Raw genomic sequence first — 23,165 nt, forward strand, 5'->3', positions numbered from 1 at the left:
ACTCGTTAAACACGTTCCAAATATAATTTTAACACAGAGATCATTGCTACGATAAAAGATAGATGCTTAATGAAGGTTTCAACAAGCGGAAGTGATGAGTGGATGAGTGATAACAAATGCATGGGCGAATTTCTGCAAACTAATAATTCCTTCCAAGACCAATAGTCAATAGTTGTTGTGTGGAAACTGTGGGAGGATATCTGACAATTCAAAACAGAAATTGACTGTCACTAGATAGGAGAACACAAGAAAAATAGAAATCTTCTGTACATTCACTTGTTTTTATTCATTCTATACTTAATAAAAACATGGTAATGCACAGACTTTTTCTATACTTTCTCGTTTTCTCTTTTCTAGTGACAGTCAATTTCAGTTTCGAATTGTCAGATATCCTTTCACAGTTTCACACAACAACTTTTGGTCCTCAAAGGAATTATTAGTGAGCAGAAATTCGCCTGTGTATCTGTTATCACTTGTCAGTTATATAGAAGGATAACTTGTGTTTTCCTTTTGCATTCGTCACTTCCGTTTGTTGAAACCTTCATTACTCATCTATCGTTGCAATGATCTCTGTGTTAAAATTATATTTTAAATGTGTTTAACCAGTTCTATCACATATGTGATAATGACTGACACCAATATTGTTTAAACCAAATGTTAATTAACAACTCACACATTTCAACATTTATACAATGAACTTCTCAACAAATTCAAATATAATTCATGTGTAAAATGATTAATATCATAAATATTTAATCAATTAAAGGCACTAACAACACACAAATCAAACACTTATTTCTAAATTATATTTTTTTTTTTAAATTTATAAAAATCTGAAATTTATTAAATCTTGCAAAATGTTCTCCCTCTATAAATCTGATTGTATCAGCAATTCATTATAAAAAATACAACCAATTACAAAGATTCTATATAGTGTCACTGTAATGTGTTAAAAGTAATTATATAATTAAGGGAGCTGTTCTTGTGAAAACCTTTGTATAAAGAATCAGCCACATACTAGTGAGGTCCTGGTCTGTGTTTTGTCATATCATAAAGTACAACAATAAGTTTTCCTATTTTGACTGTACAAAATTTAAAATTTAAAGAATCTATCTCAAATGTACCTGCTTTTGTATAATCTTTAAAGTAATTAAGCTCCTTGCAAATTAAACATATTTGTAATACTGTTATTACCATATAACCGATAAGTTTTCACCTCACAACATCATTCTATAAATCATTACTCATCTCAATAAAGTATTTCTCCAGTCTATCAAAATGACATTTGTTAGTTTACAAATTATTTGTAAACAATCCACTTTAAAACATAAAACAACAGAATTATTGTTGATATTTTGTGTTTTTGTCACAGTCTACTCAAAACAATATACATCTTTATTACTTTTTTTTTACTTTTTTTGTAAAAAAAAAAAAGTTACCTATCTTAAAATCCACACATTTCTATTATCTTTATTTACAGTGCATGATCATCTATTGTCACCTGGCATCGTGTTACTGCAGGGGAGAAAAAGGAGTTGGTATAAGTATTCTAGACTGCATGTGTCGAATCAATGGTACTGAAAAAATAAGATTAAACACACATTATGCAAGAGCTAAATCTGCCTATTGCAGGTCTTTATTTAGGCCTAAAATGTTATCTAAACTAACTATTAGACATTTATTAGCAAAACAAGACCATAATCAACTCTCAATGGCATTGGATACTCGAGATTTTAACTAGATTAGAATGGTTCGGCATTTAAATATTTAATTTCAAAATAGGAAAGCGAAGCTAAGTCTTGAATGTACCAGGGCCCTGGTTAGTACAACGCACACATCTTGTCAAAACTACAAACAGTGATAACTTGGCTCAGAATGAAGTAATTTGAATGAAATTTTCAATATTTTCATTTTACATTATCTATTTTTGAGCTATTATAGCAAAAATCGTCAGCTCTTTATCTAAATCTCACATAATATATCTTTAAGAACTGATCTTATTTCAGTTATACATTGGCAGTTGTAACATATCAATGATTCAATCAATATATGAACTCCTACATCAAGAATATATTCGAAAGATATTCTTCTGTGGAAAAAATTAAATTAACTGTCATCTTTTTTTATAATTCTCTTTGAATTTATCGTGTGCATTTGACTTACATAACTCTGATAGGTCCATAAAATCTAAATGTTTTGATTTCAGAACTTTTGCCTTTCTGCTAAATGAGTCAACCTCTGAGATTCCAGTAGTTGCTTCCCTTGCTACTGCTGATCATGTGAAACTTTTTATGTTATGAGCAAGTCAAATAATTGAAATAATAAGTTAAAATTTTTGCTTGAATTTTATTTTATCAACCTGATGTAAATAAGCAAATCAATCAGTTTTAATGTAAACAAGCCAACAGTGAGGCTGAGGTCCCCCGCCGAAATTCCAAAATAAATAGATGACACATCAAGGTAATGATATAATGAATCTATATTAAGAGTTTCATCGCTCTCACTTCATTATAACCAAAATTATCGTGCCCGAAAGAATCAAACCATCAGATTGCTTATCTCTGTTTACTCTAAGCAGAAAATGCTCATCTTCGAACTCCATCAAGGCATTGACCTAATGAACGCCTACAACAAGTTTGAACATTCTACCTCAATTAGAAGGAGAGTTATTGTGTTCCAAAGTCACAACCAATAAAATTGCTTATCACTCTGCTTACCCTGAGCAGAAAATGCTCATTATCGAACTTAGTCAAGGTATTGATGTAATGAAACCCTACACCAAGTTAGAACCAAAGTTATCGTGTCCCAAAGCATCAACCAATCAAACTGCTTATCTCTGCTTACCCTAAGCAGAAAATGCTCATCTTCGAACTCCATCAAGGCAACGACCTAATAAAACGCCATCACCAAGTTTGAACATTCTAGCTCAATTAGAAAGAGTTATTGTGTCCCAAAAAGTGTGACGGACAGACGGATGGACAGACAGACCGATGAACCCATTTTAATAGTCCCCTGCTTTCTTCGAAAGGCGGGGGACAATTAAGATTTTACTTACCAGTATATGCCACACATTCATCCCATCCTGGTCGACCCCAAGCTGCTTCTCTTGTTTCCTTTCTGGTCTGTAAATCTTTATAACCTAATGCATAAGATATAAATATCTACAATTTTAATTTTCTTGAATGTCAAAATTAAATTATTATAAAATCACATCTTTTTTATTGTCTTGTAGAAATTTTATTATCAGTTCGGTGTTTTATTGTTTTACTAGTAGAAACAGTCAATTCACAATTGTATTATAAATCAAAAGTTTGATTCTCTTAATGATTGAAATTATATTCTAAAATCACAAGCTTGATTTTTTTGCAAACTGAACTCTGTAACATTTATCTGAATTATGTATAACCTGAGGGGGTTTACAACTTCTTAGCTCTATAGTCTATCAAAAAAACATTTCATGCAATGCTGGTACAACAAATATAAGTGGTAAAAATCAAATTGTAAAATAAACAGAATCATTTAATCATGTAAACAGAAAAACAACATCATTAAAGAGGCACAGGCAGTAAAATTGATGGCCGCAAGTTTAGTGGCCTTTCAGTATGCTTCAAAAAACTCTAAAAAGGTAACTATCAAAATCAGTCAAGGTACTGATGATGTAATGATGTTTAATCACTCTACTCTCAATCAATTAGATTTTAAGTCATTGTGTTCCAAAGCACTGAGAAATCAAATAGCTTATCTGTGTTTAGACTAAACAGAAAAAGTGTAGTGAACAAAGTTTTAAACATTCTTCATCAAAATTAAACAGAGTTATTGTGTTCCAAATTCTCTTTCAATCAAACTACTTAAGCAAAAAATGGTCATCATCGAAATCAAGTCAAGGCTTTTCACCAAATGAACTTCAAAAAAATGTTTAAATATTCGACCTCAATTAGAAGCAGAGCTATTGCGTTCAAAATGTTGTGACAGACAGGCCCATTTCAATAATCCCCTGCTTTCTACAACGAGAGCATCGCTAACGCTGCAATATACATCCACATTCCCGATTTGATTGATATGGTACTTTTTAAAATGAAGAGAATGAAATATGAAATGGCTGTAATATGATCAGAGGCAAAGAAGGCTAAGCGTTGGGGTTTGTTTTTCCAAATTTACAGACAAAATACTAACAAAAAAGTGGGTGTGACACTGCCCCAGGAGGCATCAAAATAAATAGTTGATGTCTTTACGGTATAAGGAATAAATATGCAAAGTTCCAAGATGATCCATTCAGAATTGCAGCCTGCAGACGATAAATACAAAAAATGTGTGTGGCTCTGTCCGTAGGGGTTGGATATGAAACCATATAAATAGATACCACCCTGTTATTGAAATGACAACATTAGTAGTTGCCGTCCTTAGGGTATAAGGAATAAGTGTACCAAGTTCCAAGATAATCCATTCAGAATTGTGGCCTTCGGGTGCTAAAGGCAAAAATTGGGCGTGGCTCTGCCATTGGGGGGTTTGGGCATTCACCAAAATCAATAGTTGACACCCTTAGGCTATAAGGCATACATATGCCAAGTACCAAGTTGATCCATTCAGAATTCCGGCCTGTAAATGATAAACACAAAAATTGGGCGTGGCTCTGCCTCGGGGGGTCGGGACATGCAGTTGTCGTCCTTAGGCTATAAGAAATACATATCCCAAGTTCAAAAACAATCCATTAAGAATCGTGGCCTGTAGGCAACTGACAGAGACACAAAGAAAATATGGGTGTGGCTCTGTCCCTGGGGGTTGGACAATCACCCAAAAACAACAGGGGGCATCCTTAGGGTAAAGGAATAGGTATGCAAAGTTTCAAAAAGATCTGTTAAGAATTGCTGCCAGTAGGCACACAAACATTAGGCGTGGCTCTGTCCCAGGGGGTCGGGCATGCACCAAAAATAATAGAGGTCATCCTTAGAGTAAAAGGAATTCATATGAAATCTTTTCAAGAGATCGATTAAGAATTGTGGCCTGTAGGTAGGCGACACACAGTCACACAAATAGAAAATGGGCATGGGTATTCAATTGTTTTTTCGGACAACTAGTTTCATTATGTATGACAATCGTTGTAAAACTAAATCGAAGCGATTTTGATTTGACACTTTTTACGTATTTTTGAAACAGGTTTCAAAGTGTTTCGGTTCTGTTATGCAAGATCTTTTTCGACTTTCCAAAGTAAAAGTTTGGTGCTAAGACCACCTAAAGATAAATTTTAAATGTTCCTATCATTAATTAGAACTGGTTTCGCTTTAGTTTTTATATTTTATGCTGACATTTATTGCTTTAAATCTTCCTAGTCCAAAAACGAAAAATTTGACCTTTAGACCTGAGGTCAAAAAAGAACAAAGGTGAATTTAGCAAGTTTACATTTTTATTGAAAGGGTGATTACTTTCGATCAGTTTTCAGCATGTTTCATGATACAAGAATGGCTGAATATCTCGAAAACGCCCCAACAGCGAACTGATTTCCACTCGGCAACGTCTACTACCCAAAATTTTACTATAGAAAAGTTTGGTTCGGTTTCGTGCCCATTTGATGGACACCCCCACGCACTGAACCGCCAGACTAGAAAGGAAGGTATTATGTACACAAATCTGAAGCAACTCTTAAATTTCTACAATGAGAATTCTTAACACTGTTTTTCATACATGCACAGAGACTTACTTCTACAGGGTATTATTGTCATGTTTCATCAAGATTACATTTCTAATATCTCATGTTGTACTCTTAAAGTTAAATTTCAATTTATAAACCTATATTTTAGATAAATGTCTGCAGCCTTTAGATTATTTTAACCTATTGATTTAGTATTAATATTATTAATATATTTATGTAAGAAACTAACTATATTATTCTTGAAATTTAAGAAATCCCTAAACCAGCAAAATGATAAGTCTGATCAAGAGAAATCTCATATTAGATGAATTATGTAACTAGTTTTAGTACTACGTACCCCATAAATGATGGACATTATACTGCTCTCCAAGATGAGAGAAAAATCCGGCCACAGGGGCTTCATTTTGCTGTCTACTTTTTATACCTCGAGCCCTTAGAAAAGGTACCAAACATTTACAATATGGGTGATCAAACAAGAAAAAGCAACTAAGTGTTAAAATGAACAGAATTAACCAAAGCTGTAAAAAAAAAATTGTATTAAATGATATTAGTGGAGATGAAATTATATGAATTTTACTTTGAAGAGAACTCATATTGCTATACATTGATTCCTGTTAAATGTTATTGTAAAACAATTTCTTTTGCCAGTCATAATCTGACAAAAATTTATTCTGAGAAAATCATTAGAAAGTTAAAAGTTAACTAAAAGATAATTTTAATAGTATACTGAAATAGATAAATGATGTACCAAAATTTTATCTCCAATAATTACTTATATAAACAGAACAAAATCAACATACATCAGCCAATGTTCAATCTTTTCATGTCTATTTTTTATTATAATTTTTACAAGGCTGGTAAGGTTTGTGCTAAATTGTTTAAAACCATGATGTACCAGGGGGCTAATAAACTCAGAATTTTATTTAGAATGTTAGGGCCTAATTTCATCCTAGCAGCATTTACATCATTTGTAGACTATGAGCTGATATGATGCATAAGTCTATAATAATTAAGTAAAACATTCTAAAAAGTGAAAATGTGACTGGTGTAGATAATAAACACATCATGGGTGAATAATAAAAGAACTGTATATTAATAATAAGTAACAACTACAGATTTATCAAGCACTAAACAGTAGTAACTCCACAGCAAATATCAAATATTAGTATATGAGTAAACCCTCTTCTAAGTCAGCCCTTACCCCAGATATGATGGGCAAAATTCAAATCGCCCATTTGCGAAAAGAATCCAGCGACTGGTTCATTGTTAGTCTGTCGTTGCTGTATACCACGTGCCCTTCAAGATAGTGTCAAACAGTTATTATGGTGCTATTCAAAGTATTTTGTATTCATATCTAATGCTGAAATCCACACGAATCTGACAATCTTTATAATTATAAACAACCTTTAAGATTATAAACAACTTTATTAACATGATAAGAGCTGGAATTAAACATATCTGATTAACATACAGCTAAACTATTATTAAATAAACAAAATGATCATTGTCAGTCTTTAAATACTTACCAATTATTACCCCATTCTATCATAGTTCCTGGCTGCAATATAAAAATAAAAAAAATCAGCATTTTAAACAAGTAAAGAAAAAGAAATGGTATTTAATGGCACTTTGGCCCCTACCATAGAGAACCTGACATAGGGAACTGAATTTAGAAAGTTCATCGTCTCCAATATTTATTTCCAGTTAATACTAGGAGATTGTATTTTCAATATTGATTGAAATGGATCTATATTGAATTCTAAGTTATGTTCTTAATGTCAAATATTTGGGTAATATTGAGCTAGAGCTATACACACTTTAAGAATACAAATGAAATGTTAAAATGAGAAGAAATAGTCTATCCATCTTGGAAATGATTTAAAAAATCTGTGTATAGGGGTCACTTAACTCTTTTATATCATTGACCAACATTTTTTTTTTATTGAGTAACCTGATAAACATGACTATTGGTTACTTTTTGTAAACTTTACCGACCAAGAGGTAATAAAAGCACTTCAAAATTCTTTTACTGGCTGGACAACAACAAAGAAAACCAGATGTCTACGCCCATGAAATTAAATAAGAATTGCCATTTCAGAAAATCTAATTGCATTGCCTGTTCAATATCCAACAATCTTATTCTTTTTATTGTAAAATTTATCTTTCATGTCTGTTTATAATAATGCATGAATTATGCGATTTATTTCGGGAAGGGGTGCAACCCTTACTTGACTTGGCGAAATTTACTGGCTAATCAACCACATTAAAAAAAAAAACCTCCCAGTTACGCATGGGCAAAGGACAACCGACATAAACCCTCCATACGTTGAAGACTAGGAGGTTCTGGGTGACTGAGACTAGGTTTACATTACACTTACCTTCAATGTATAGCTTCTTAATTCATATATATTACTAGGTTCTCGTGGCACTGGTTTTGGCCAAAAGCTAAATGACAATAAAATCTGATTCTTTCTTGAGCGCAGCATGTGATTCCTATGTTTTCTGTAATCAATAAACTCCTGAAAATAATAATTCAATACAAAATGCAACATTAGATATCTGCATATAGCCAATAAATAATTTATTTACAAATTACAACAGCTAATGAGTACCTACCAATTCTAATTTATGGTAGATCTTCATTTGGGGTTATCGGTTATAAAATTAAAGAAAACATAATTGGAAATAATTCATACTGACTGAGAAAAAAATGTATGCAGACACAAATTGCCAGGGGTAAACAAAATGAAAAAACGTTGGGAACCCCTGCCCTACAGTGTTGGGAACAGGGATGGGACTTGTCCGACGTTATTGTCAGACCGGGAATATGCACAATCGGACATGAAGACATGGTGAATAATATTCAAAATTCCAAAATTAATATAGTTTACTGAGTGTATAACTACCACTCAACCCAATTATCGTTGATAACACGCTGGATCGATTAGGTAATTAAGTGATCAACGTATTTATCGTGTTATACGCCAAACACCTACTTTGATTAACTAGTTAATCTGCCTTAATCCTTTATCGGACAATTCATCAATCCAATCCTGAACAGAAGTCATTGCTTCTCCTTTGTCGGGATATGTATCAATCCAATAACAGTGATTATAAACTTAAGCTACGTGATTGACCCATGATTTCCTCAGTGTCGGATGTTTTAATCTCCTTATGTCACATATCCTAATTGTACATAACACTCCAAATCAATATGTATCCATAACTCATCTGCGATATCACTTCGGTGGAAGCAAGCGTTAAATAAAGCTATTTCACACACACACACACACACACATCCAGAAAATACTAGACATTGGTAACTCTGTTTCTGATTGCACAAGGGTTATAGCACTTGGCAAACCTCGGCAGATTCTGTTACTCTACATCTAGCCTTGGCTGTACGACAGTATGTGATATGTACCTACGCCTATACAATTGCGATGTGGCACCGGTTTACTTATTAGGAAAACTTGCCGGTTTTAAAAAGAAGTTATAAACGATGTTCGAAGCATGCTTAGAATTTTCAGAGAAAAAGTTGTCCTTGTTTGCAGAAAATCTGATAGATTTGAAAGAAAAACAGCTTCAGACTTTGAAATATTTGTATTAAAAAACTGGAATCTGCTGAGGTTTGCCGAGTAGCGGCTATAGTACAATAACTGATCATGAAATGAATACGTGACAAATTTCACGCGCCTATTATGAAGGCATATTCTCGGATTTATGATTATATTTTGAATGGGGTTTATGTTTTTAAATAAAGAAATAAGTACGCTAGGCAATGTTGACGAATATGTCGATTGGAATAGTTTAAGTACTTAATTGTTTTAGCGCGTCCTAGAGTCGAATGCGATTATTTAGCAGATGGTGTCACTCGCTCGTTGAGGTAGCGCGACATTTACTATTAAATATGAAAAATACTGAGGTGCACCTATTTTTTATTATGTACGAATTTGAATATTTTGTCAACACATGATTTTTGTGTGTTGTCTAAAAACTGCCTTCTTAAATAACGATAAGAGTTATGTCCCTTTATTTTCGTTAAAAATGTCCGCCAAGAAAAATTTTGAAATCCCATCACTGGTTGGGAACCACACACATGTTAATCTACTGTCCTACTTGGGCTGAACCTGGATCCCAATTAGGTTTTTATTTTAGGAATAATCATTCACATCAGTACTTCTTATTTACCCCTCTGTTTACCTTGTCGGTTCTGTATATTTTATTGGCTTCATTGAGCATTGGGTAACCACCATCATATTCCCAAATATGTACTGAAATAAAACATATTCACATGATTAAAACAGAACATAATGAAAATTTAAAACAGAACATAATGAAAATTTAAAACAGAACATAATGAAAATTTAAAACAGACATAATAAGTATTAAGTGCCCCTCTAACAGGAAACTAATAGAAACAATAAACTATTTTAGTCAAATTCAATTGGTGAGAAGGTGATATCAGGTGTTACAGAAATGAATACACATGTACAGGTAAATGATTAAAAAATAAAACTACATCTTACTAGCTTCATCTTGATTACCAATTTCTACAGTAAAACTACCAACTAATTTAGCACCACTTCCTTTGTTCTGCATTAATGCCTGAAACTTGGAACTGTCAAATAAAAAAGAGAATTTTAATACTGTAAGCTTATATCACATTGGTTTTAATGTTTGAATCTCCTGCATTCGGTTGGTATGGTAACATTGTATTTCAATGTGCTATGTAATTGTAATGTTATGCGATTTTCTTACATGTTTATTAAATTATAAATCCTGTATTACTTACAATTCTTGAAGGTAGGATTCCATAGCTTCAGGTTTAACTGCATGGACTGAAATTGAAAATGTCAAAGATATATGTAAAATGTTGGTCAAAAATCTTACTTTCAGATTGTGACATATACTTAAACGTTAACTTTGGTACATTATGATCTGATTGTGACTAAACAATTAACAATGTGAAAGGAGTTCTATTAAAGACAAGCATGCCAGAATAAATGTTGAATATAGAGCTTAAGACCATAAACAGAAGTTTTTATATTAAACAATTCTAGTCCAAAAATTATAAAAATTGATGAATTTTAATTGAAATAATGGCCATTTGAATTTTGTATACGTTTCTTCTGATTTTACCACTGCCATCTTCATGTGACAGACAAATTTGCTATCTTTTCTAATACAAAGCAGCTCATTTGCATTATTCATGAATCTTTTTTTATACTTGTATGTGCTTAATTATATAATAACAACCAGTTTTTACATTAAAACAGTGCATATTTCAGATATTGAAGATCTATATGGATGATCTGGCTTGTGTCTTTAAAATTTTGTATACCAAATTAAGACAATTTAACTAATTTCTTCTAAGCCATTCAAAGATAACATGATATAACAACTTTCCATATCAAAATATAAATTTTTGTCTTACATTGAATTTCATAGACTATTTCTTTGGATGATAGCTGACTTGAGTGAGACTCTTTACTTGGTTCTAGTGTTCGGACACGTAAAAGATTCGTAAACCAACCAGGTTTGGAAGCATTTTCATCTTGTAAACGTGTTGCTGATGAACATATACATCTAAAAGAAAATAACAAAGCTTTTATAAAATATCTATATTACTTTTGTCTTTAATAGTATTGAAAACCTTTCAAATACATGTACTTCTGTTCAAGGAGCATATTGACAAATCAAATTATCTTGGGGGTTTTTGTTTCATAAATATGCCAATAATTGGTACCATTGCAAAGCCCAGACATCCATATGGTTAGGAAAAACATTTGTTTGTCTGAGAAATAAATAACCGAGAGATAAACCATTGAAGAGGGGAATTCTACTAAGTACTAAGATAGTTGAGTAAGTTACACATGCATGTCCAAAATGTCTAAAAATAGTTTAAAATTTTATTGAAGCTAAAAGTTTAACTCAGTTTCAGTTAGACATAGGTTTTTTTAAGTGTTACTGAGCCTGCAATTTTCAACTGATTGAGCTCAAATAAATTTTAAAATTAACTAGACCTGTCCTGTTCTCTTAAAAGGTTTGATAGTTTTTATACAAGCCAATCATACATTTATTCATTATCTTCAACATCTAGTAGATTAATATGTTTTGTTGTACTGAATTTTTTTTTTTTTTTTTAAGAATCTTAAAGAAAAAAGGGATTAAAATCTGTCAAAAAGTCCCTATATAGCAAAAACATTTCCAGATCGATTGTTGTAAAACTTTCAGAATAAGCATCAAATGGCTGAGTTAAATGCTTACCATCAACATTTTACCCGATTTCAAAGTTCGCCTTGCAAGATACGCCCCCAATTTCCAAGAGATGGACAGAGAACAAAAAAAAAGAAACAATTTTTGTACAATCAAGGAACATAATCAAGGAAGTTGCAGTCCAATATGCGTGAATCTACAGGAACCTTGATGTTCGGGATATAAACATATTTTAAGCTTCATATCAAAATCAGATCAAAATTGTGACAATTAAAAGTGTCAATTATTATCTGATTTTCATAAAATTTTCTCCATGTGATGTCTTATGTCATTTATGATTTCATAGAATTAATATAACATTTTCATTATCACCAAAAGTAATGTCATTTTGGCAAAAACTGTATTTTTAGCCTTCAAAACAAATATTTTTTTGAAGTGAGTTATATTTATTAATATTATTGTGTAAAGTTATGATATTTTATTCCAGTGGGGAGAGAAAGAGAGAGAGAGATGGAGTTTAACATCCACTCGACACAAACTAGGTCATTTTGGGACTAACATATAGTTCAATTTTATTTCAATAATTCGCTTGCACATAGGGGTCTTTAGCAGTGGGAGGAAACCCGAGGACCCAGAGAAAACCCACGAGGTTGGACAGGCGACCCTACTCCTTTTCACGTACAACCGGGGAATCCAAGCCACCCCCAGTTGACTCAATTACAGATCCTATGATACAGCGCGTGTGTGCTAACCATTCGGTCATCCAATCACCCAGATTCCAATGGGCATATAGATTGAATCAATACGATCATATAGTTGCCCAAAAAGTGTCAGGACCACTTTTTAAGAATTTTTTACACTTAAATTTTCCATTAGAAAGTCAGCTAACTTGGCGGTAAGTTAATAACAAATTTTGTCAGAATCACTTTTTTGACATAATGTAAGTTGTAACACATGGTAACAAATGTATCAATGGAAATGATATTGCAGGATTTGGTTGATTCTGCATCCATTTTATAACAAGTGTGCAATGCTTATGTGGAAAACTCTTTAACAGTTTCATTGGTACCGGAAGTGACATGAGTTCAAAGGTAACGTGGCACCGGTGAAACCCATCATTACTGCATCGCAGTTCTAGTGATGATTGTTTTTAATTAAAAAAAAAACAATCATCAAACACATTGGCCGTTTTATTTTCCACTTGAGCTTATCTCAGAAACTACTTGTCGAATCGAACTGATATCTTTGGTTTTACTGGGAAAGTTGGCATGACTTAAATCTATTTTGAATATTCTGCGACAGTGTGAAATCACCAAAGTTGTCATTTTTTTAAATATCGCCATTATATTTACAATAATCGATGGATTTTAACATTTTATACATTTTGACATAGCCGGAGACAGGGCAAATAGCTACAGTAATTTGCATTAGGCGACATTGGCAAATTCAGTTATTCGGTCCTAGATAAATTATTTATTGTTCGATTTGCATAAAACAAAGTTCATATGCTCTGTTTTCCGAAATGTAATTTTTTTTGTTACCGTTAAAGTTTCCTGTTGGCACTGGAAGTGACATAATTTTACTAAAAACTACAATTTTGACAGTTCGGTACCAGTTTTTGAAAGCAAATATTATTTTTTTCAAATCTGGTATAACCGATAGGGAGCGCACATAACATCGGGCTTAGTTTTTTAAATTTTGATTTCGTTTTCGGGCTATTTCGATTAAAAGGCGAAAAGATGTACAAAATTAAACATGCATTATGCATAAGCTAAATCTGCCTATTGCAGGTCTTTCTTTAGGCCTGAAATGTTTTCTAAAGTATTAATTAGACATTAATTAATTGATCCAGGCCTTAATCAACTCTCGATGGCATCAGATTTCTCCGATATCAAATAGATTAGAATGGTTCAGCGATACTTTGATTTAATCAAATATGGAGGATTGAGACTTAGCTTCAATCAACCAGTACGGTGGTTGAAATTATTGCACACGTCTGTCAAACCTTCAAAGGCTAATATCTTCGCTTGCAATAGAGTAATTTGAATGAAATTTTCAAATTATTCATTTTACATCATCTACTTTCGAACTATTACAGCAAGAATAGCTAGTTCTTTATCTAAATCTTACATAATGTATCTTTAAGCTATTTACAACTCATTCAGCGTCTTCATATTTTAAAATATTTTTTCTCAACATTCATAAACTCGTAGCAATAATCCATACAAAGAGAATATATGTGAAAATCAATTTGAAATATATGTATGTGCAGTTACCGAGAAATAGGAAATTTTGCATGCCTCACTTTTCATGTTATTTTGCCTGTAAAAGAGTCAATTATCATTCGATTTTAAATTTTTTTTACCATTTGAAACCTAATGCCAATTTTGATTAGGTCAAACCAATTTAACATTTTCACTGTCACCAGAAATGACATCATTTGGGCAAAAACTATATTTTAGCCTTCAAGACAGATATTTTATTCAAACGAGTCTCATTTGTAATGTTTTTAAAATTACGATACTTGATTCCAAACAACAAATAGAATTAACCCATACGATCATACAGATACCACAAAATGGTTTCTAACTTGGACATGGTTGTTATTCATAATAAAACATTTATAATACACTAAAATCTGATTTTAGAGCAACAACCCATTATCAGAAACACATTAGAATTTGTTTGGCCTATGCTAACATTTAGTATACAAAACATTTATTATCAAGGATTTAGCTGTTCAAATTATCAAAGATAGGTTGCCAGGCAACGAAACATACGCCCACAGCAGCTAAATCGTCCAGGAAGTCAACAACATTTATAATACACTAAAATCTGATTAAGAGAAACAACTCATTAAGTAATTATCAGAAAATCATTAGAATTTGTTTGGTTTTTATAAAGTTCTGCCCCATGCTAACTTTTAGCATACGAAACATTTAATATCGTGGATTTAGCTGTTCAAGTTATCAAAATTCATTGAAAATCAATATACTTATTACTTGTTTGTCTCAAGACCTTAAACTCTGTGTATCAATCTGAAGTCAATCAGATAATAACATAAGCCTCTAGAGCGTCACAAGATATTTCAAAGTGATCAAGGGCCATAACTCTGGCCCCAATTATCGGATATCATTGAAAATCACTAGGCTTCTTCGTCTCATGACCTTAAACACTGTATAAATTCAAAGTCAATAGGATATTAACTTTAGCCTGTAGAACGTCTACAAGATTTTTCAAAGTGATCAAGGGCCATAACTCTGGCAGAAATTATCGGAAATCGTTGAAAATCAATAGGCTTCTTCGTCTCAAGACTTTAAACACTGTGTATAAATTTAAAGTCAATCGGTCAATCGGATATTGACTTTAGCCTCTAGAGTGTCCACAAGCAATTGTGGACGCCGGACCGATGTACGGACGGACCAACGACAATGTACAACCACATTTCAATGTGGGCGTATAAAAAGCGTAAAAAAGGTAAAAAAATTTGGTGCACATACGAAAAATTTGATTGTTTGATTGTCCCATGGATGGACCATCATATGGCATTCAATTGATGTGAATTCGATAGTTAGGTAATAAATTAAGGTACTCCGAAAATATAGAATCTTCCAATTTGGAGCCTTCTGAGACGCCTTTATCGGTTGTCAAGGTTGTGCATCCAATTGTAAAAGCCTTGAAGTTATATAAATGGTCCAAAAAAGGCCTCAACCTTTGAAAAAAGTTGAAAAACCATTAAATTACTGAAAATGCTCTTCTATTTTTCTTTTTTTTTTCAAAACTGCTCAATGGATGTTTCTCAAACTTCTGCTAAGATATTTTGAAAAAAAAAAGGTGTTTTTTGCGAAAACCGCAACTTCTCCGTTGGATATTACCAAAAAGAAGAACAGCTAAAGTATCGTTAGATAGCCAGGTGAAAGGAATCTCGTATTATTCATTCTGTTTGTTTCCTGAAAGTCGATTCAGCACTTCCATGCAGGTCTAGTTATATTTATTATTGCTTCATAAACAAATATGGTCCTGATTTTCTGCATGCCTGATTTTTTAAAAGAGAGAAACTGTAGAAAAGACCTTTCAAAATAACTGATTATTATCATATATAAGCCTGCTTACATAATCTTTGGTAGGCTTCTGCATGTATGTAGCTTGTTTTAAAAATAAAGTAGTGTGACGGAATTAAGGAGAGGAGAGAGAGAGAGAAATGGGGTTTAACGTCCACTCGACACAAACTAGGTCATTTCGGGACTAACATATGGTTTAATTTTATTTCAATATTTCGCTTGCGCGTAGGGGTCTTTAGCAGTGGGAGGAAACCGGAGGACCCGGAGAAAACCCACGAGGTTGGACAGACGACCCTACTCCTTGCCACGTACAACCGGGGATTCGAAACCACGCCAGTCGACTCAATGACAGACTTTATGATACAGCGCGCGCACGCTAACCATTCAGCCATCCACCCCCCCCTAAGGAGAGGAGAGAGTGTGATTCGAGATACAAGACTATAGCTAAAATGTAAGTAAGGGTAATTGGATGTGTTATATGAATGCAGCCTGCAGGTGGTTTCACCCATCACAAACAGTTTACTTTATTCAGACTTTAAAGTAGCCAAGTCTCTAACTCAATATCATACAAAGTCTTCGACATTCAAAACCTGAATTGTTTGTTAATTTAAATCAACATTGGTGCTGTGATCTTACCAGGAAAAGATGGGCTTCTGATATCCAATATTTAAGACAAAATAAACATTTTACCATCGGTACAAGAATCGGGTACCATAACGTGTTTTAGCGCGATTTGTAACAAGGGACTTGAGGAACGAGGCTACACATATTCCACAAGCCATATTCTTATCTGGAAAGCATGCACAATAAATAATATCGGTGTAGACTGGAATAACAAGATGCTAAAGATTGCCATTCGATTGAGACTACTGGCGTATTTTCGCTGAACATAACCGATTAGAAATTATAGTGAAAACAGAAACAATTGAATGTAAATCATTTATATATACTATTCCAAAAAAGTAGGGGATATTTGATTTTTAAGTGTTATTAAAGTCACCTAATGAAACTGACGAAGAAACAAATGACAAAATGAAATGAAGTTCACATTCATCGATTTATTCCAAATGATCGTTAGACTAAGTAAGGCACAGACTGACCATTATAAGGGTAAAATGATACCCAGAGTCAAACAGCAAAGTTACCACAGCATCACAACCAAGTCAGTAACGGGTAAATCCTCCTCTGTTTGCCAAACAAGCATTGATCCGACGTGGCATACTCCTAATGAGACGTCTAAGGTCATTTTGGTCCAGATTGTCCCATTCCTGTTGCAACGCAGCAGCAAGTTCTTGGACATTGGCAGGATGTTGTTGACGTTGACGTAACCTCTGTCCAAGCATGTCCCAGACATGCTCGATGGGGGAGAGGTCGGGACTCAGTGCTGGCCAAGGTAATGTGGTGATGTTCTGTTGTTGGAGGTAACCTGTAACGATCCTGGCCCTGTGACATCTTGCGTTGTCATCCTGGAAGATGAAACGGCAGCCATGACGTCGTGCGAACGGCACAACATGGACTGCCAATATGTTGTTCCGGTAGTACTGGCCTGTAACACGCCCTGCAACAACATGTAAAGCCGTTCTTCCAGCAACAGTGATGCCTCCCCACACCATAACAGAACCACCCCCAAATCGATCATGTCTGATGACGTTAACGTCTTGGAAGCGCTCGTTTCGACGACGCCACACCCTCCTACGTCTGTCCAAAAAATCAACAGTGAACCTTGACTCATCTGAAAACATCACATTGCTCCAGCGTCGATTATCCCAGTGTTGACGATCCCTACACCAACGACGTCTTGCCTGAATGTGATGATCTCTCAAACAAGGGATCACGCGAGGACATCGGGCGCGAAGGTGACCCCTATGCAGTCGATTCCGTATCGTCTGGCCACTCACTCTCACACCAGTGTCTGTTTGAAGACGAGCGCTGATCTGATTTGCTGTGATGACACGATTTCTCAAGGCCAAGGTACGGATAAATCGATCCTGGGCTTGAGTTGTCGCCGTTGGTCGACCTGACCGTGGTCTATCCTGTACAGATTGTGTATCACGGTATCTGGACCATAGCCTGCTTATGACAGACTGAGAAACATTCATCGTCCGCGCCACAACCGCCTGTGTTGTGCCGATCTGTAGCATGCCAAGGGCACGTAACCTTTCATTTTGGGTAAGCCGACGCATATCAAAATTTGTTTTCTGGTCACTAAAACAATTAAACTGATGTTTCCACCCTGGAATTCAATGCCACAATGACTGTAACATTCAAAGTCAGAGTCGTGCAAATCTTGGGTTGGACCCCCATGATGATCCCAAGCATCACCTGCATTCCATGCGGTAGCTATTGGTGCGTTTGGGCGTCACATGTAACTGGAAATGTTTCTTCTGTTAGGTTCTATAGTGACTTTTTTCGTAGTCATTTGCATATTTTAGTATTATGCCCCCAAAATCAAATATCCCCTACTTTTTTTGAATAGTATATATTAATATTACATTATTACACTCAAAGCCATTAAAAATGCAATGCCAAATTCAAAGTTTATTTACTGCAACAACTTTAAACAAATGTACATAACAATTGACAAAATTGGATAATTTCATGAAAGAATTCACTACGAATGCACAAAACTGAAACATCAGAGAACCATGAAACAAAGAAGGGGTCAGCTAAAGTCAATATCAGGTATGTCCACCCTGAGCTCTTACACATGCCTGAAGTCGCCTTGCTTGGACTGGCATATATGTCTCACTACACGCAGTGGGATTGTTTGCCAATGATTTTGGAGTGCCTGTGCCAACTCTGCAACTGTTCGTGGTGGCACGACTTAGTTCGAACCCATTGTCCAAGTTCATACCAAAGGTGTTCAATCAGGTTCATGTCGGGAGAAATAGTGGGCCAATCCATAACACAGACATGATGATTGTTCAGAAGGTCTCTTGTCAACCTGGCAGAGTAAGGTCGGGCGTTGTCATGCTGGAAAACCATCTGTCGATAGACGCCATGTTGAGCCAGCAATGGAAGCATCACCAGAAGAAGGAGCGTTGAGATTGCCTTGGACCACCACCAACTGGACCACCACCAACTGGTACCAGAAGCTGACATTGATAGCGGCCCAAACCATGACACCACCTCCCCCCGAAACGATCCCTTTCCAGCACGCAGTTCCGAGCAAAGCGTTCATGTCGACGTCGGTAGATACGGTGACGTCCATCAGGAAAACTGAGGTTGAATTAGGATTCGTCCAAAAAGATGACATTTCGCCATGGTGTGTTTTGCAGATACCCATGATTTGCGTCCCATTGCTATCTGGCAAGTCGATGACGATGCAAAAGGATTTGACCTTGGTAAGGTCATCGGCAGCGTAACCCAAGAGCAGCTAGGCGCCCTCGGACTGTTTGAGGGTTGATCTGACGTTGACGTGTTCCAACAGTTCCCCTGGCAGTAGCAGTAGCTGAGGCGCTCCAGGTCGGGGTGGATCGACAACTCTTCCAGTGGCTGAGAAGCGTTGTCTGAGGCGATGCAATGGTCGTTTGGTGGACATTAAAATGTTTGGCGACGGCTACCTATGTCAATAGCTTTGTTCCTGTTTTCTTGTGTAAGGCGTGGCATTTTTCCGAAGAGATGAATGTTGAAAGTTTGATCTGTATTTAAAGGGCCAGAGTGCAGGGAATGCACGTGCAAAACGTGTGACATGGGACTGCTTAAAATCGTGAAAAAAGACAAGTGTTCGTTTGCACGAACAAAGTTCATTACCGAGAACTGATATTGGGTTCAAACCAAGAACTCCACAAAAGAGACCCATCACAAGTTTCACCTATGTGCCATAAGATAGGAAAGCCCAAGAAAACGTTTATCAGAAATATTTCACGAATTAGGCAATGCGTTTTTAATGACTTCGAGTGTATATGCGTTGTGACCCATTTCTGTCAATTTCTAGGTCCCAAATAATAGCGATTTAGCTCCTTTAAGTAAGGGAAATCCTCAGTTGAAATAGGTCAGGTTGTAAACTTCATTTGACACCAAATCACAAATGATACACTAAATAATATCATGTAAATAAGAAATATCTTTGTATTTAATAAATAAGCATGAATTAAAATTTCGCCGTGGCTAATCTTATGACGAGGCGTAAGAATTATTGATGGACTATTCTTATGAAATGGTGGAAGTTCCGGCAGTTAAACAATGTTGACTTGTACTATTTTGTAAAATGTCGTAAGAACAGGCAATGCTTTACTTTTACGATGAGATCGTCGTAAAAATAGTCTGTCTCCTGTTCTTACAACATTTTACTAAGTATTCTAGGCTGTAAATTATTGTCAATTTTTACAAGTTTTTTTTATTAACTTTGAATCATATCAATCAAATACTCATTGTTCTGATTCTTAGATTTGAAAAGTGATTTCTATAAACCTTAAAATGGGCCACTTTTAAATGTCAAAGTGCCAGTACGCCTCTTATTCTTTGATAAGGCCCATTTTACTCTATTAAATTTAAAATGATTTATTTTTTTTCCCAAAGAAAAATACTTTTATCTTCTGGAGCCTCTCGCTGCATGCTTCTCTTATTTAGGCCACATGTATGTTATGTGAGCTTTCTTTAAAATATAAAATAATAATTTAAGATATTAAAACTGAATTTCAAATAGGCCAATAAATATATACTAAGCAGCAAAAGAAACTTCAGGTTGGCAAGTTACTCTGAATAGACACATTGTATAAACCTTGCCAAATGTTGTTTTTTTTATTGTATATTTGTGACCACACCTCCAACTTTATCTGAGCAATAAGGCTCCTTCCCAAACACAGAATTGAACCCAGGAAATGTTCTCAAAAACGCAACCTGACTTCTGAGATAGTAATGCGTTCTCCATGATTTTCATGTAACTCATGCTGCATGTGCTGTTCACCGGGAGCAGCCCTATAAAATGCACCCCCATACCTGGTTGAATCATTCACACTACAACGTCAGCAGTATGCCACGACTCAAGATAGCTCAGAGGAACCAGGGGCTTGGAAGACTCGACGCTGGCCACACTGCCCAAGCCATTGCCAATCACTTCCAGGTCAATTTTTGGACCATCTACAGGCTTCAGCAATGCTTTCGGGCCACCAACACCACGGATGTTCGCCCCCAAAGGGTTACCACAAGTCGACAAGAACGCCATGATGTGCGACAGCACGTGTAGAATCCCTTCACACAGTCATCTGAGACAGCACATCAGACCCATCAGTACTGATACAGAGAGAACATGTATTTCCATAGACCGATCCTCACCCCGCAGCATCGACGTGAACGTCTACAATTTGCCCAAAAACACCAAAACTGGGGTCACAGATAATGGAGAACTGTTCTGTTCACAGATGAGAGTCGGTATTGTGTATCAACTGCAGATGGCAGGACCAGAATATGGCGTTGACATGGCCAGCGTTATTCTGACCAATCTGTCATGGAACTCATGGGGAGGTCCAAGCATAATGATTTGGGGTGGAAAGGACCTGAACCAGAGAGTGGGTCCTGTGATGTTCCAAAATCTTGGTCCAGGCAGAGGAGGTGGCATCACAGAAGTGCGCTACATCAATCAAGCTCTCAGACCTATGTCATACCACATTTTGCACGTCATTGAAACAACGTTTTCCAGCATGACAACGCTCGTGCCCACAAGTATGTGTTTTTGTGTATCACACTGCAAGAGTTATTCGGGACTTTCTACAGCAGAACGGTGTCAACGTTATGCACTGGCCTGGCCTTAGTCCGGACTTAAACCCGATTGAACATCTTTGGGATGAAATTCTGAGGAGATTTAATAATGTCGTACCGAGACCAAACACAGCCAATGGATTGCGCCAGGCTTTTCTGAGAGTGTGGTTCCAGATGCCAATGGCGTTCATCAATCGTCTGGTCCACTCCATGTACAGACGCTGCGCTATTGTTATTGACGCTCGCGATGGACACACGAGATACTGATGTATAGACTGTGTACAGACTCTAAACCTTCTCGTAATGTCTTGGAATTGTGATGAATTAATCACTAATGTGTCAACATACTGTTCACAAAAAATTGCTTTGATCCATTTAGTATGTCGTTTTCTAGAATGATTTGATTAAAGTGCCTTGCTAATTTTGAAATCGTACTGACATTTTTTTTGCTGTTTAGTATATATTATAACTACGGTACCGAGATGACCCCTTCTGATGTCCTAGGCTAAGCATGGAAGTTGGACAATGTTGTAGTCATCGTAAAAATAGCCTGTCTCCTATTCCTCCAACAATCTGTCATAAAGATAAAGCATTGCCTATTCTTTCGACAACCCCTCTTGCAAGCCGGAACTGCAAAATAGTACAAGTCCAACATTTTGTAACTTGTGCATGCGCTACCAGAACTTCCACCATGTCGTAAGAATAGTCCATCAATAATTCTTACGCCTCGTCGTAAGAATAGCCACAGTGTTAAAATTTAGCAGTGAATCACTCAAACTAATTCATTGCAAAATTGAAAGGCGTTCAGAATTGGCTACTGCAAAAAGATGAAAGTATTGGAATGGTTATTAATATGAATCTTGAACATATTGTTGTTAATAGATTCATCACGTATTTAAGTATTGCCACTTGCATGGAACTATTATTAACCTTAACTGTTGTCACTCAGTGCCAGTCATGGATAATCAAAATATCATGAATGAATGGAGCATAACCACAGACTGTCACTTTAAAAAATCTCTCCTATTGCATTCAATTTGTTTTAATCTCAGCATCCCTCTACTCTTTGTGTTCTGTGTTTTGATATTATGATGATGAACTGCATTGTAACAAAATCATGAATGGGGTCAAAGACTCAAAGTCATGACTTGACGAGAACCGCAGCGATTGAAGGTTAGGGGCCGTAAAAAGATGTAAACAAAGCAATAATATGCAACAATGGGATATTCCTGGGTCATAATTGCATTATTGCTGTATGCATTACACATCCAACTTTATAATCCAACCTTGCATTTCTCGCCAATGGCTTTGACAAAACCGTCGAAAAGTGGAAAACCTTTCCCAAACATAATGTTCTGCTGAAGCCAGCCATGATGGACGTGTTTATATACTCTCAAACCCGAATATAAAACTACGCTAAAAAAAAATATTTATTTTTGAAATATGTAAATGTATTTTAGCTACGATATTATTTAAATGCAATAGCAGACACGTAAATATATTACAAGCAGTTTATTGAATTTTGAATTCCTTATCTC

General features: G+C 35.3%; 1 protein-coding gene across 2 annotated transcripts; it reads right to left on the bottom strand.

The window, feature by feature from the left end:
* Positions 1 to 1,088: 1,088 nt before the first annotated feature.
* On the bottom strand, positions 1,089 to 23,020 carry LOC126823300 (protein NipSnap). Of its 2 annotated transcripts, none has more exons than XM_050552052.1 (10): positions 22,914 to 23,020; positions 11,085 to 11,236; positions 10,443 to 10,488; positions 10,177 to 10,268; positions 9,851 to 9,921; positions 8,026 to 8,166; positions 7,174 to 7,205; positions 5,985 to 6,079; positions 3,056 to 3,139; positions 1,089 to 1,577 (listed from the first exon to the last, which is right to left on the bottom strand). In XM_050552052.1, exons 1-10 carry the CDS (start codon positions 22,997 to 22,999, stop codon positions 1,513 to 1,515), a joined length of 864 nt encoding a protein of 287 aa, XP_050408009.1. In that variant the 5' UTR covers positions 23,000 to 23,020; the 3' UTR covers positions 1,089 to 1,512. The 2 variants fall into 2 exon arrangements, with proteins under 2 accessions (XP_050408009.1, XP_050408010.1); XM_050552053.1 differs by lacking the exon at positions 5,985 to 6,079 and adding an exon at positions 6,849 to 6,943.
* Positions 23,021 to 23,165: the final 145 nt, after the last annotated feature.

This window comes from Patella vulgata, chromosome 6 (genome assembly GCF_932274485.2).
Source record: "Patella vulgata chromosome 6, xgPatVulg1.2, whole genome shotgun sequence".
Taxonomy (NCBI): domain Eukaryota; kingdom Metazoa; phylum Mollusca; class Gastropoda; family Patellidae; genus Patella; species Patella vulgata.